The following is a 13,852-nucleotide window of genomic DNA, read 5'->3' as shown; positions in this document are numbered from 1 at the left end:
TTGTTGATAAATAATTTTAATAAGGGAATAATTAAAAAATTGCTATATATATGTAGCGACCACTTAGAATATTTTGTTGAAAAATGAAGGAATAAGATCTCTGTTTGAAGGTATGAGGTACAAGGATAACAATGAACATAAGCATACCTGATAGTTGATTGGTGGAATTATGCATAATTGAAAATAGTGATATACAAATATAAATGGTTGGTTTAAAAAAAAATTCTCTCACATTGGGATTATATGAAGGTATACTGTTATCAAATAGACGGTCAAGAATGTAAAGGAATTATGTTTTATTGGAAAAAAATAATACTAATTGTAATGGAACATACACTGTACAATGAAAGTGAGGCATTTAGTTATACTAGATGAAAAATCTGTGATGGTAAATGTTATTCGAGAATATGGATGTTAAAACACCTGTAACCAAACGACAGGCTGTATGTGATGATGCTTTTTTTGTGTGTTGTTTTGTTTTGTTTTGTGTGTTTTTTTATCGTTGTTTGTATGTATTGTCTGTGTAATAAAAATAAAAATATTTTTTTTAAAAAGGTTAAGGGTCCTGGAAGGGGAAAAGCTGAGGAGGAGGCAGCGCCTGTGGGGAGACACGGAGGGGATGAATCCTGCCTGAAAAATGGGAAAGCAGGCAGATGGTGGAGAGGAGGGGACAGAGATTGCTGGGAAAGGAAGGGAGATTACAGATGCACTGGGGAGGGGAGAAGCATGGGAAAAAAGCTGGATGTAGAAGAGGCTGCCAATAAACAAAAATGCATATAAAGGAGATGTTGCAAAAAAATAATAATAATTGTGCAATGTTTATCGAGTTGTATATAGTTGCAAAGATTCCAGTAAAGAAGGAAAGAAGCAACCAAGAGATAAAAACTTAGGGAAATGTTGATAGAAATTAAAAAAACGACTTTGAAATCGTCCAGGAGGAGCCTCCAGCGGAAGGAAGGGGTTTCAAAATAAAGAAGGCATGGCAGGATTTGGGATCAGTCTGAAGCTCCCCAGCTGTGGCCAAGCAGTCTTCAAGAAACATCGGTGGGGAAGGGGGATTGTGCTCAGGCCAGCCCTGCCGGCCCCTTCCTGACCTCGGTACACCCATGTTACACCTATCCTCCGCGAGTTGCACTGGTTACCGATTGGTCTCCGGATACGCTTCAAGGTGCTAGTCGTCACTTATAAAGCCCTTCATGGTGTTGGGACCTGGGTACTTGAGAGACCGCCTGCTGCCAATTACCTCCCAAAGACCCATCAGATCACACAGATTAGGCCTCCTCCGGGTTCCATCTACTGGCCAATGTCATCTGGCTACTACCCGGGGGAGGGCCTTCTCTGTGGCAGCTCCGGCCCTTTGGAACGAACTCCCCGCAGAGATTCGGACCCTCACCTCTCTCCAGGCCTTCCGAAAATCCGTTAAAACCTGGCTGTGTCGGCAGGCCTGGGGTCGATGAGTTCCCTTCCCCTCTCGATTTGTGTGTCTGTTGGTTATTTTAAATGCTTGTATTTGTAGTTCTTGTGTTTCCCTTCCCCTCTTGGGTTTGTGCGCTGCCCTGAGTCCCGCTGGGAATAGGGCGGCATATAAATAAAACGAAACCTAAACCTAAACCTCCTCTAGCTGACAGGAAGGGGCTGTATCTGACAAAGGACCAGCCCTGCCCTCTGGGGCTACCCTTTGGCCAAAACAGCCAGGATCCCCCTTTGTCTTTGGGGCCTGTTAGCCCAGGAATGCCCGCGGATTGCTCCTTGCCCTTCCCTCCCTCTTCGCCGCTAAGGCCAGGATTCTCTCCTTCTCCCGACAACTCTGCAGGTGCACGAAGGTGCCCAGACCACGAAGAAGATCAGAAGATGACCCTTTGATGAGAAGATGACCCTTTGGGAGAGTCTGCTGGAAGGAATAACCCCCCCCCCGCCCCGATACAGACCAAGAGAACGACAGAAAACAGTAGGAAAGACAGGATGGAGAGGAGAAAGGAGAGGAACAGGAAAAAGGGAAAGGCAGAAAAAGGGGGGAAGGTTAAAAAGGAGGAGAAAGGAGAGAAGGGAAGGGAGAGGTGGAAAGAAGGAAGGAGAGAAGAAAGAGAAGATAGGAAGGAGGGAGGGAAGAAGGTAGGGAAGCAAGGAGGGAAAAAGGGAGGGAAGGAAGGAGAGAAGGAGAGTAGATAGGAAGGAGGGAAGGAGGGAAGAAAGGAGGGAACGTAAGAGAAGAGAAAGGAGGGAAGGAAGGAAGAAAGGAGGGAGGGAAGGTATGAGAGAAGGAGGGGGATGGAGAGAGGAAAGGGAAGGGGAAGGAAAGGAGGGAAGGGAAAGAAAGGAGGGAAGGAAGGAGAGAAGGAGAGAAGGAGGGAAGGAAGGGGAGTGGGAAAGAAGAAACAAGGGAAGGAAAGAGGGAGGGAGGGAAGAAGATACCTAACCTTTGATGTCTATAATGATTTTGATATCACGGGAATGTCTTGAAACGTAGTCAAATGTAAAGCAAAACAGTGGATGTTGTATTGTCTTTTACCAGCTATTGGTTGTTGTATTTTTCTTTTACTAATAAAAATAATTAAAAAAGAAAAAAAAGAAAAAAAGAAAACAGGGACCCAACGTAGCTTCTACCATCCAACCTACCCAACTTTCCCCCCCTCGCCCCCCAGAAACCAACACAAAAGTGGTGCAGGGTGTGGCAAGAGCACATTTATGCAACAATCACAAGCATTTCCTCATCTGAAACTTATTTTTAGATCCTCAACCACAAGTCAACCGAAATGGGGGCGATGCCATCGGAATCCTTAAAAGCCTGCTGTCAATTCCCCGGTGTCCCCCCCCCTCCCCCAGAACATGGAGTCCCTCCTGCTTATGGCCCCCCAGCCAAATTGATCAAGCAGGTGACCAGCTGCTTCCTTTGGCTCGGGGCTGCCCCAGGGACCCCACCCTTCTGCTCAGCAGCAGCCACTTCCCCTTTCAGCCTTTAAAGCAATGGACATCGGACAGTCAGGCGGATGGAGGGAGCACAGCAGGGATTTCCTAACAGGGCTGCATTTCTCTTTGCGGGGTGGGTGGGGAGCCCTGGAACCAGACCACGGGGGTCTGCCGCATGAGCCCTTCCCAGCAATCATCAGGGAACCTTTGTCTGAAGAGGGTTTTACATTCGGAAGCTTGTGCTTGACGGAGCCCCAACAATAGCAGTTAGCAGTTAGACTTATATACCGCTTCATAAGCGGTTTACAGAGTCAGCATATCGCCCCCACAGTCCGGGTCCTCATTTCACCCACCTCGGAAGGATGGAAGGCTGAGTCAACCTTGAGCCTGGTGAGATTTGAACTGCAGAACTGCAGTCAGCTGAAGTAGCCTGCAGTGCTGCATTTAACCACTGCGCCACCTGGGCTTCTAACAAACATCCAGGGCTGCTATGAAGAATCCCCACCTGGGTGGAATCGGGACTTAAAGACTTTTATCAGGAAACAACCCCCCCCCCCCAAATTGTCAGTGAAGAGCTGCGGCAGAAGCCCAGGGAACATCTACGTTTCAGGACTGAATGATGAGCAATGATGCAAAGGAAGCTTCAGAGTTCGTTGTGCTGGAGGCCTCTTGAAATTCTGCCGGACAAATCTTGCAAGTGTTTCTTGACCTGGGAGGAGAAAATGGATCTTATTCAACCTAAATAGATTTTAGACATTTCAGCCCTAATTCAACTTATTTAATTATTATTTATCATTTATTTATTATTATATTATTTATTTATTATTTATTTATTATTTATTTATTTATTATATTATTTATTTATTATTTATTATTTATTTATTTATTATTTATTTATTATTTATTATTATTATTATTTATTATTCATTATTTATTCATTATTTATTTATTTATTATTTATCATTCATTATTTATTATTTATTTGTTGTTTTTATTATTTATTATTTATTTATTTATTATTTATTTATTCATTATTTATTATACATTATTCATTTATTTATTTATTATTCATTATTTATTTATTTATTATTTATCATTCATTATTATTTATTTATTTATTATTTATTAATTATTTATTAGATTTATAGGCCGCCCAATCCCGGAGGACTCCGGGCGGCTAAACTAAACTTAGTTTACATCTGCCAATCCCAAACCACTCTGCCCTTTCATTTAAAAAAATATATATTTTTCTGCTTCAGGATTTTAAAACCACAGGATATGGATTGATAAAGGAAGGTGTGCTCTGCTTCCTTGGCTGCTCTGCATTTCTGGAAATAATTCTGACTTCCCTGCCCTGAAGGTCCCCACGGGTGCTCTGAGGAAAGGTACACCCGGAGGACAGGAACTGTGGAGCGCCCCACAGGGAGACCCAACAAACTCAGTAAATGCCAGGGGCCCATCAGCTGGTCACCCGAGGGCCACATCCCTTCTGCTGCCATGGTGGTCTCCCACATACCCACCCCCCACCCCACCCCCCATTATCTGGTCAGGGTCAAAGCCTATTGCTACGTGGGGGTGGAGGGAGAGGGCTTCACAGGGCTCGCGGCAGCCTCCGAGGGAGCTCTGGCCCAGGATGGAGGGGCTTGGGACCACCCCACCCAGACCAGCACAGCTGCTCCCTCTCCTCTTAACGCATTTCATGATGCCAGTTTAATTTCGGTTATAATAATTTTATGGTTTGGGATTTTCTCTTAGTCTGGAACCCAGGCAAGAGATGCAGTCCAGGTTAGATGGGTGAGGATTTAGCAGCTTCTCTGCCCTTGTGTCCCACCCAGGGAGGGGCAGAAAGCCAGAGCAGAGGCCTCCCTGCTGCCCACCTTGTAGCCCAGCTCTTTCGTCTTCTCCTCCAGCATCGTGTATTTCTCCTTGTTTCGGATGAGATGCTCCTTGTCCCCCGTCCCCTCCACGTGCTTCAGTTTCTGGTGGGAGATCTCCAGCTGCTTCTGATAATGGTGGTGCTTTTCCACTTTGGCTTCAAAATGTTTCAGTTCTTCCTAAGATGCAAAACATGCCTCCATCCAAATGGGCCCCTCATCAGTCATGCGGCCACCCAGAAAGCCAGCCACTCTTAAGCCACACCAGCACTTGCCACCTTCCGCAGGGACAGCAACACAACCCCACAAACCGTCTCAGCTACAAACAGAGCAACCACTCAAGCCCTTTTCAAAGTGTCTGTGTGTGGGGGGGGGGGGGAGGCAGCCGCTCTGGTTACGGAAGACTTCCTAGTCCTGAGCCTCGGTGGCACAGTGTTTATAGAGTACAGTGCTGCAGGCTACTTCTGCTGACTGCCTACAATTTGGCAGTTTGAATGTCACCACTCTCTCGGCCTTCCGAAAGTCTGTTAAGACCTGGCTGTTCCGGCAGGCCTGGGGCTGCTGATCTGGATTGACCTTCAGCCCCACTAAGACCGAGTGCATGTTGTGTCCTGTTTTAATTTGTTCTGTCTTATATTTTTAATTTTTAATATCTTCTTTTTTAAAACTGTCTTTTATGTAAGCCGCCCCGAGTCCTCCGGGATTGGACGGCATACAAATCTATTAAAATTGACAAATTGACCAGGCTCAAGGTTGACTCAAGGACCCAGATTGTTGGGGGCAATATGTGGACTCTGTAAACCGCTTAGAGAGGGCTGTAAAAGGGTTCCACCACAAAACCGCACTCGACTAAACCGCGCCCGACTAAACCACGTTGCTGACATCAACAGGGCGACAACAGCGCGGAGATAGAAGCACGCTGTAAATCCTAAACCTAAAATTAACCCCTAAACCTAAACCTAACCCCCCTAAACCTAATCCTAAACCTAACCCTAAACCTAACCCTTAACCTAACCCTAAATCTAATCCTAAACCTAATCCTAACCCTTAACCTAACCCTAAACCTAACCGTAACCCTTAACCTAACCCTAACCCTAACCCTAACCCTTAACCTAACCCTAAAGCTAACCCTAAACCTAACCCTTACCATAAATTGAATCGGCTTGCTTTCAACGTGCTATTTAAAGCGCCCTTCTTTCTCCGCGCTGGCTGTTGTCGCCCTGTTGATGACGTCAGCGACGCGGTTTAATCGGGCGCGGCTTAGTCGAGCGCGGTTTTGACGGGTCACGCTGTAAAAGCCCCGCGAAGCGGTATATAACTCTTAAGTGCTATTGCCGTGCCAGAGAAAATACACGAGTAAGTCAGCTGAGCACTCCAAATGTGCAAACTTACAAGTTCCAGAACGTTCCCCGGACAAGGGCATTGCCTGGACATCCACCTGTTGGGGACACCCTCCAGTGGGACTCTGCACTGACCGGGTGGCTGGATTCAACGGCCCCTTCCTTTCTAGGGATCAGCCACAGGGCCGCGGGTGCTTTCAGGAGCCATGGGAAGAGTAAACGGCAGGGGCCTTTGGAGTACCTATGCCTGTCCTTAGTCTGTGGAAAGGGGCCCTGGGCGGTGCACCCTGGCGGCCACGAGCAGCCCAGCCCCGTGAGAGAAGTGCCCTCTTCGAAGGGCAGAGGTCAGGGGCAAACAGAGGCAATCAATGCACCCAGGCTGCCTACCCGAAGTGATTCGAGCTCTTTCTCTGTGAAGTTAGTTGACTGAGCCAAATCCCACAAGTCCATCACACGGGGCTCCTCGAATTCTGGAGGAGGAAAAAAAGACGGATTTTCAGGGCTGAACACAACGTCGGCCGACTCAATTATCTCTGTGTGTGTCTGCAGAGACTCCCGCAAGATGCATTTGGGAAAAAAGGCAGAGGGAAAGTGCCGAACCCCGTGGGTGACTGGCAGGGGGGGTCAGAACCGGCCTGGAAGAAGGGCTGAGACCGCCTGGCCTTTCCTGGCCAATCAGAGGTCCTCCCAGCCGGCGCCCCTTCCAGCCTCAGAGCAGCTGCAGACACACCTGGGGCTTCCTTCCAGAGCCTCCAGGCAGCCAGCCCCACACTTGGCCCTTAGGCCAACTAAGAGGGAGGAGTCCCTGGGCCTGCTGCTTGGCCGCCTCCCCCGCCCTGCCCACCACCACCTGGTCAGCCCAAGGGAGCCCCAGAGGGGGAGGGAGCGCCTACCGCTGGCAGAATCGTAGCCCTGGTGGCTGACTTTGCGCAGGCGCTCGAACCCCTGGTTGATGCTGTGCAGCTGCTCCTTGAGCTCCGAGTGTTTGCGATGCAGCAGCTCCTTCCAGGCCGCGCTCTCTTCCTCCAGCGGCTGGTCGATTGTGTTTTTGTGGACATCTGCGAGGAGAGGAGCTGGCACCAACCCAAGGCCCACCTGGGGCCCAGACCACCAGTCTCACAGCACACAGGCCTCACTAGCCCCGCCCGGATCAACATTCACGAAGGTAGAGAGAAAACACGGGGTCTCTTGCTCAGAAGAGCCATGGGGAGGGGGGGGGGCCTCCTGCCAATTCGCCAGAGAAAGGCCCTGCAAGTGGAGAGGGGGGGGGGGCTGGATCTTCAGCAAAGGTGGTGAGGACAGAAAGGGGAGCAGAGGCTCCCTTGGGCGTCTGCCCTCGTGCCAGCTCTTCTTCCTACTGGGCAGGAACCTCAGAGCCAAAGGGGAGACACGGATTCCTCCTATCAGACTGGAAAGCAGTCCCAGTCACTGGCTTCCTGCTTAGAGACTGCTTCGCTTAATGACAGAACTGCCAGTGACAACTGTAACTAAACAAGGGCCACCTGAACCAGCCGCGCGCCTATCACAGCTTAGGGGGCCCTCCCTGCCATGCTCTGTACCTTCTGTCCGACTCATGGTCTCCAGCAGGATGTTGTATTCGTGGACTTTCTCTTTGTGGTGCTGGAATTCCCTCCACAGCTTCTCCAGTTCCTCATCCGAGAACTTCCCGGAGCTTCTGGCCTGGGAGGGAGATCCAAGGGGAAGCGGGAGGGGGGGGGGGGTCACTCCCAACTCTTTCCCTGCCCAGTGGAAGAATCGCTTCTGAAAACTATTCAGTAGGATATTGAAGATTAAGATTTCCTGGGGGGAATCTAACCATTTAATATTTTAGCTTTAATTAATATTAAAATTAAGCATTAACACGAGTACTTTTAATATTGAATTTTTAACACTGCTTTTATATATTTATATGATTCTCAACAGATGCTGTATGGGATTATTGTACGGCACCCAAATTGCCTTTGGTGAGATCAGCAGCCATTTAAAGTTGATAATTAACCTCCTTGAAATTCTCTTCTCTGGAAAGAGATTTTGCTACTGGGCATCACTCCCGCCCCCCAGTTCTAAGGGAAGGGGGAGCTGCTACAGAAGGCGGGCATTCTTCTGGGCCAGCAGCAGGCAGCCCAAGGGGGACCTCCCAGAGCAGGAGGAGGGCAAGATCGGCTGCCCCCAGCCCGGTTACCGGAGTGTCCCTGTGGGATGAGAATGACGGGCACCACCAGGAATAGGCAGCCAATCTCTGCCAAACGGGGCTTTGGAGAGCACAAATCTGGGTGGCGGGGGAAGAGCATTATTGTAGCCCCTTAAGGCCCTAAACAAAAAGAGGACTCACTGTCCCTCCCAACCAGGTTATAGAGGGCAAAATGGGTGGGAAATCTTCTCTCCGCAATGCAACACAAGTTGTCCCCACAAGTATGGCTCTCCAGAATTCCATCTTGGAAACAGTAAACGAATCTCTGAATCAATGAAAACCGGAAGTCCTCCTCTAAGTCGCCCCCCCCCCCCCCCCAAGGCTCCAGACAAACCTTGTTCCAGAGTTTCTCCAGCCGGGGGTCACCAAGGCCATCCTGCGCGAAGCCTTCCTTGATGTGGTTGGTCTCCCACTGCTGCCCCTCCTTCTTCCCACTCAAGCCGTATTTAGTCATAATTACTGGAGGGAACCAAACAAGGAGGCGGTTTTTTGCACAGATCACTAACGTTTATTTTCAGTTTTGTGAAACTGGGAGTGAGCAGCCAGTGGACTCTTTTGCGGGGGGGGGGGGGGAGCATCTAGTGCTTTCTATATTTTGGGAAATTCCACCCACCAGCCATAGAGTGGACTGACCCTTAATCTGATCCACCAAACGATGTATTTTTGACAAAAAAAAGTGCACATTCAGGACCATTTCATATAGAAGGTGGCAGCTGCTGCCTTCCAAGCTACACTTGAAGTGACTGTTCTGGAAACATCCTGCTTCAATTTGATTGAATTGAATTTTATTATTTGTATGCCACCCTTCTCCGGGAGGGACTCAGGGCGGCGAACAACTCAAAAGGGGAAAAGGGGAACATAGAACAGAATACAAGTAATTAAAATAACCAAGAATCACACAACCATACAAGTCGAGAGGGGAAGGGAACTCATCAACCCCAGGCCTGCCGGCAAAGCCAGGTTTTAAGGGCTTTTCGGAAGGCCTGGAGAGAGGTGAGGGTCCGAATCTCTGCGGGGAGTTCGTTCCAAAAGGCCGGAGCTGCCACAGAGAAGGCCCTCCCCCGGGTAGTAGCCAGGTGGCATTGGCTGGTAGACGGAACCCAGAGGAGGCCTAATCTGTGGGATCTAATGGGTCTGTGGGAGGTAGCAGGCGGTCTCTCAAGTACCCAGGTCCAATACCATGAAGGGCTTTATAAGTGACAACTAGCACCTTGAAGCGTATCCGGAGACCAATCGGTAACCAGTGCAGCTCGCGGAGGATAGGTGTAACGTGGGTGTACCGAGGTGCACCCACAATCGCTCGCGCGGCTGTGTTCTGGACGAGCTGAAGTCTCCAAATACTCTTCAAGGGCTGCCCCATGTAGAGCGCATTGCAGTAGATTGGACGCAGGGGTCAGCGATGGGAGTTAAGGGGGGGACAACTTGAACTTAGGGATTTTGGCAAGTGATTCTTGGTTCTGGCTGTGCTTTACTGCAATACACTTGACTTCTATTAAACAATGCCTCTCTCAACAATTAGAGCCAAGGATCGTTTCTAATGTTTAAACTGCGGCAGGTATGACAACAATTAATGATCAACCGGTTCAGGCTTTGGAAAAAAAAATGCAGTTCCTCTGATCGCACAGCAACACTGAAGAGAATCAGTCTTAGGAGGGTCCTAAACAGCTGGAAGAATGGTTCGAGGTTCATTTTATTTATATGCCGCCCTATTCCCAATGGGACTGAGGGCAGCACACAAACCCAAGGAGGGGAAGGGAAACACAAGAACTACAATAAAAAGTACAGGGCATTTAAAACAACCAACAGCCACACGATTCGAGAGGGGAAGGGAACTCATCGACCCCAGGCCTGCCGACACAGCCAGGTTTTAACAGCTTTCCGGAAGGCCTGGAGGGTGGTGAGGGTCCGAATCTCTGCGGGGAGCTCGTTCCAGAGGGCCGGAGCTGCCACAGAGAAGGCCCTCCCCCGGGTAGTGGCCAGATGGCATTGGCTGGTAGACGGAACCCGGAGGAGGCCTACTCTGTGTGATTTAACGGGTCTTTGGGAGGTAATTGGCAGCAGGCGGTCTCTCAAGTACCCAGGTCCAGTACCATGAAGGGCTTTATAAGTGACGACTAGCACCTTGAAGCGAATCCGGAGACCAATCGGTAACCAGTGCAGCTCGCGGAGGATAGGTGTAACGTGGGTGTACCGAGGTGCACCCACAATCACTCGCGCGGCTGCATTCTGGACAAGCTGAAGTCTCCAAATGCTCTTCAAGGGCTGCCCCATGTAGAGCGCATTGCAGTAGTCCAGTCTTGGACGGATGCAGCCGGATAAATTTAGGGAACAAATGCAAATTCCCAGATTTGGGCAGGGAAATATAAAGGGAGTGGACATAAATAAATGGAATTCATCCAGAGCGGCAGTGTGCAAAACAGACCTGGGTGCCTTGGGGATCAAAAGCCATATAGAAGCCAACAGCGAATGCATCAGCATTTAAAAAGCACAAAGCGACCCCAGGTGGGTCCAGATAGGCAGAAGGCAAAGGCCTTGCGAGAGAAGTCTCCCTTCTGCTTTGCTCAGGCCACAGCAGGAGACCCAGCCAGTTCTGGCAGGAAAGACTTTGGCAAACTGAACCGCCCAAAACAGAGCCCCACCCCCCCAAAAAAAGTGGGGCCAGGAAGGAAAAATGGAAAAGACAGGCTTCAGTCCAGTTGAACTGTGCATTTAGAGCAGTGTTGTAATATAGTTCCTTGTGTAGGTGTGGGTCACCCATGGCCCAGTTCATCCCGGACATGCAGAGCCACGCTGAACCACACAGGAGAAAACAAACTCCTAAAACTCCATAACATTCTGATAGTTCATAACATAACATCCTGAGATGTGCCCTACCAATTACGCCCAGGATTTGACCATATATAGACAGAACTTCCCTGAACAGTAGATTAGAAATTGTACTTTTACAGGCTGTCTTAAGTCACATGCTGATTGCTCCTCCTGCCTTTGTCCTATCTCAATAAAAGGGGCTTCCAGACCCCCAATCTGGGTCGCTCCATCCCGAGAAAGATCGTGTCCGTGTCTTTTCTCAACATTGGCCTCATGGGCGAACCACGGGTACTTCGCATTTTTTCAAACTGGACTTTGCTTTTCCTTGAATTCATTTCGCTTCTCATCCAAGAAGCTTCCTCTGTCCTGACTGAATTGTGAGGAATGAAAGGATTTCTATTCCTTGCATTCATCTGGTCATTAGCCCTCTTTCTGAGACTCCCCAAGGGTGCTTGGAGGTTTGTATGTGCTCTTAGGGTCAACAGAATCAGAGTGCAAAGGGGTCTGGCGCCTTCTTGGAACTGATGAAAGAACTCTCCACTCTTTCAAACCAGTGGTCCTCTCTGCCCAAAGTATTGTGACAATGAAGCCCAAAGAGAAGAGCTTGTCACAAAAGAAAACAGCAAATATGAGCTAGGTAAATAAAGACATAATCCAATTATTGCTGGGAAAAAGAGACTTTTGCTGTCCTGTATTTACTTCTGAGTTACTGCTCGATTTTCCTGCCTCTCTGACCTTTAGCACCGGATGACCAATAATGAAAGACAATGCATCCTATAGTTAAACAGAACTAATTACGTTAATAGTTAATAGAACTAGTTAAAGACTTTCATCCCTCTGTTGTCTCTTAATCTTGGTGACTTTTTTGTATAAAATGTTTAACTTACACTGTTGTAATACTTTAATTACTTATCTACTTGCTCTTTTTATAATCTGTAAGCCGCCCAGAGTCCCCTTACAGGGAGATGGGTGGCAGAAACATTTAAGCAATAAGTAATAAAATAGAGCCGCCGCTTGTTCCTCGTACAGCGTCTTGAGAAGAAGAGGAGGATAGAGAATCGCCATACATGGGAGGGGGAGACCGACCATGGAGAGAAGGGCTCCATTTAAACAGGGGCGCCGAGTTGAGAGCAGCCCAAAAGCATGGGAAGGGGGGCGGAGGGACGCAGAATCCAGGAGCCCCTCAATGGGAGGGAAAGGGCTGACCTGGAAGCGGCCCGGCGGGGAAAGGGCAGCCGGGGGACTCGGGCGACGCTGGGGAGCCCAACTGCGGGGTTAAAGGCCAACCACGAAGCCCCCTCCCTCCCCGCCCATTAGCCTCCCCGGAATTAATAGGTGAAGAAGGCCGGTGAGGGATTAACTGGGAGGGGCACCTGCCAGAACCACCGGAGAAGAAAGAAAGAAAGAAAGAAGAGAGAGAGAGAGAGAGAGAGAGAGAAAGAAAGAAAGAAGGAAGCCCCCTCCCTCCCTCCCCGCCCATTAGCCTCCCCAGAGTTAATAGGTGAAGGTCGGTGAGGGATTAACTGGGAGGGGCGCCTGCCAGAACCACCGGAGGAGAAGAAAGAAAGAAAGAAAGAAAGAAAGAAAGAAGGAAGGAAGGAAGGAAGGAAGGAAGGAAGGAAGGAAGGAAAGAGGAAGGGAGGAAGGAAGGAAGGAAGGAGGAAGGAAGGAAGGAAGGAAAGAAGGAAGGAAGCCCCCTCCCCTCCCCCTTGCAAAGGACGCGAAGAGCAAAGGGGGGGAGGGGAGAGTCAAGACACGCTATCCCAGGGGTCTCCAACCTTTGGCCCCTTTAAGGCTGGTGGACTTCAACTCCCAGAATTCCTCAGCAAGCAAAGCAACGCAAAGCTGTCTGAGGAATTCTGGGAGTTGAAGTCCACCAGCCTTAAAGCGGGCCAGGGTTGGAGACCCCTGGACCAGGCCAAGGAGCTCAGGCGTGGGGGGGCCAAGGAAGGTGGGGGGGGGGGGTTAGCGGCTCCTGTCTCACCCTCCAGGCGGCGCCTCAGTCGGGCCTCCCGCTCCCCGTCCTCGTCCATCCCGGCCGCCTTCAACTTCTTCCAGCTCAGCTCGTCTTTCTCCTGCAGCCGCAGGTCGCTGTGCAGCTCGGCCAGGCGCACCGCCGGCAGCCCCACCTGCCCGCAGGGAGGGAGAGAGGCCGCCGCCGCCCCGTTAGCCCCGTTAGCCCCGCCGCCTCGCCTCCCTTCGCCGCCCCCCCCACGCCTGAGCCCCTTGGTTTGGTCCAGGGGTCTCCAACCGCCCGCCACCCAGCCAGCCACTCACGCGCTGCGCCTTCTCCCACAGCTGGTTCAGGCGCACCAGGCGGAACTCGGCGGAGGGGGAGGAGGCGGCGGCCTCGTTGGCCTCCCGCGAGTAGAGCCCGCCGCCCGCCTCCGTCCCCGCCAGCAGCAGCTTCAGCAGCAGCAGCAGCAACGGCAGCACCGGGGCCGCCATGACGCTCCTCGGACTACGCGTCCCAGCAGGCGCCTCGCCCCCTCCGCCTCTCAAGCAGGCCCCGCCCCTCATGCTGGGCGGAGCCTCGGCGGCCGCGCCACTTTCTAATAGGAGGCCGCGAAGGCTGTCGGGAAAAGGGGGAGGAGCCTCATCGCCGTGGGCGGGGCAGAAATCCCGGGAAAAAGAAGCCCCTCCCCCGGCGGCGCTTCGGGGCGGGCAGGGAGGCCCGTGGCCGGTGGGGGGCGCGGATCTGCTGGCCTTGCCGGAGTCCCGCGGGCGGAGTC

General features: G+C 50.6%; 1 protein-coding gene across 1 annotated transcript; it reads right to left on the bottom strand.

Moving 5' to 3' along the window:
• Positions 1–3,298: 3,298 nt before the first annotated feature.
• Positions 3,299–13,606, bottom strand: LOC116523659 (alpha-2-macroglobulin receptor-associated protein-like). The gene is made up of 8 exons (XM_032238785.1): positions 13,398–13,606; positions 13,105–13,249; positions 8,647–8,771; positions 7,681–7,801; positions 7,015–7,179; positions 6,509–6,591; positions 4,785–4,961; positions 3,299–3,616 (listed from the first exon to the last, which is right to left on the bottom strand). Exons 1-8 carry the CDS (start codon positions 13,566–13,568, stop codon positions 3,551–3,553), a joined length of 1,053 nt encoding a protein of 350 aa, XP_032094676.1. The 5' UTR covers positions 13,569–13,606; the 3' UTR covers positions 3,299–3,550.
• Positions 13,607–13,852: the final 246 nt, after the last annotated feature.

Source organism: Thamnophis elegans, unplaced genomic scaffold (genome assembly GCF_009769535.1).
Source record: "Thamnophis elegans isolate rThaEle1 unplaced genomic scaffold, rThaEle1.pri scaffold_85_arrow_ctg1, whole genome shotgun sequence".
NCBI lineage: Eukaryota > Metazoa > Chordata > Lepidosauria > Squamata > Colubridae > Thamnophis > Thamnophis elegans.
Note: the sequence above shows the minus strand (reverse complement) of the source record. Positions and strands in the feature narration are given on the sequence as shown.

What these genes read in the sequence shown, in the direction of transcription:
- LOC116523659 (XM_032238785.1), bottom strand. Translation starts at nt 13,568, where the DNA reads ATGGCGGCCCCGGTGCTGCCGTTGCTGCTGCTGCTGCTGAAGCTGCTG. An exon ending in TGTGGGAGAAGGCGCAGCGC is followed by an intron (nt 13,250 to 13,397) that starts GTGAGTGGCTGG and finishes CCCTGCGGGCAG; the next exon opens with GTGGGGCTGCCGGCGGTGCG. An exon ending in TGGAGAAACTCTGGAACAAG is followed by an intron (nt 7,802 to 8,646) that starts GTTTGTCTGGAG and finishes TCTCCCTCCCAG; the next exon opens with GCCAGAAGCTCCGGGAAGTT.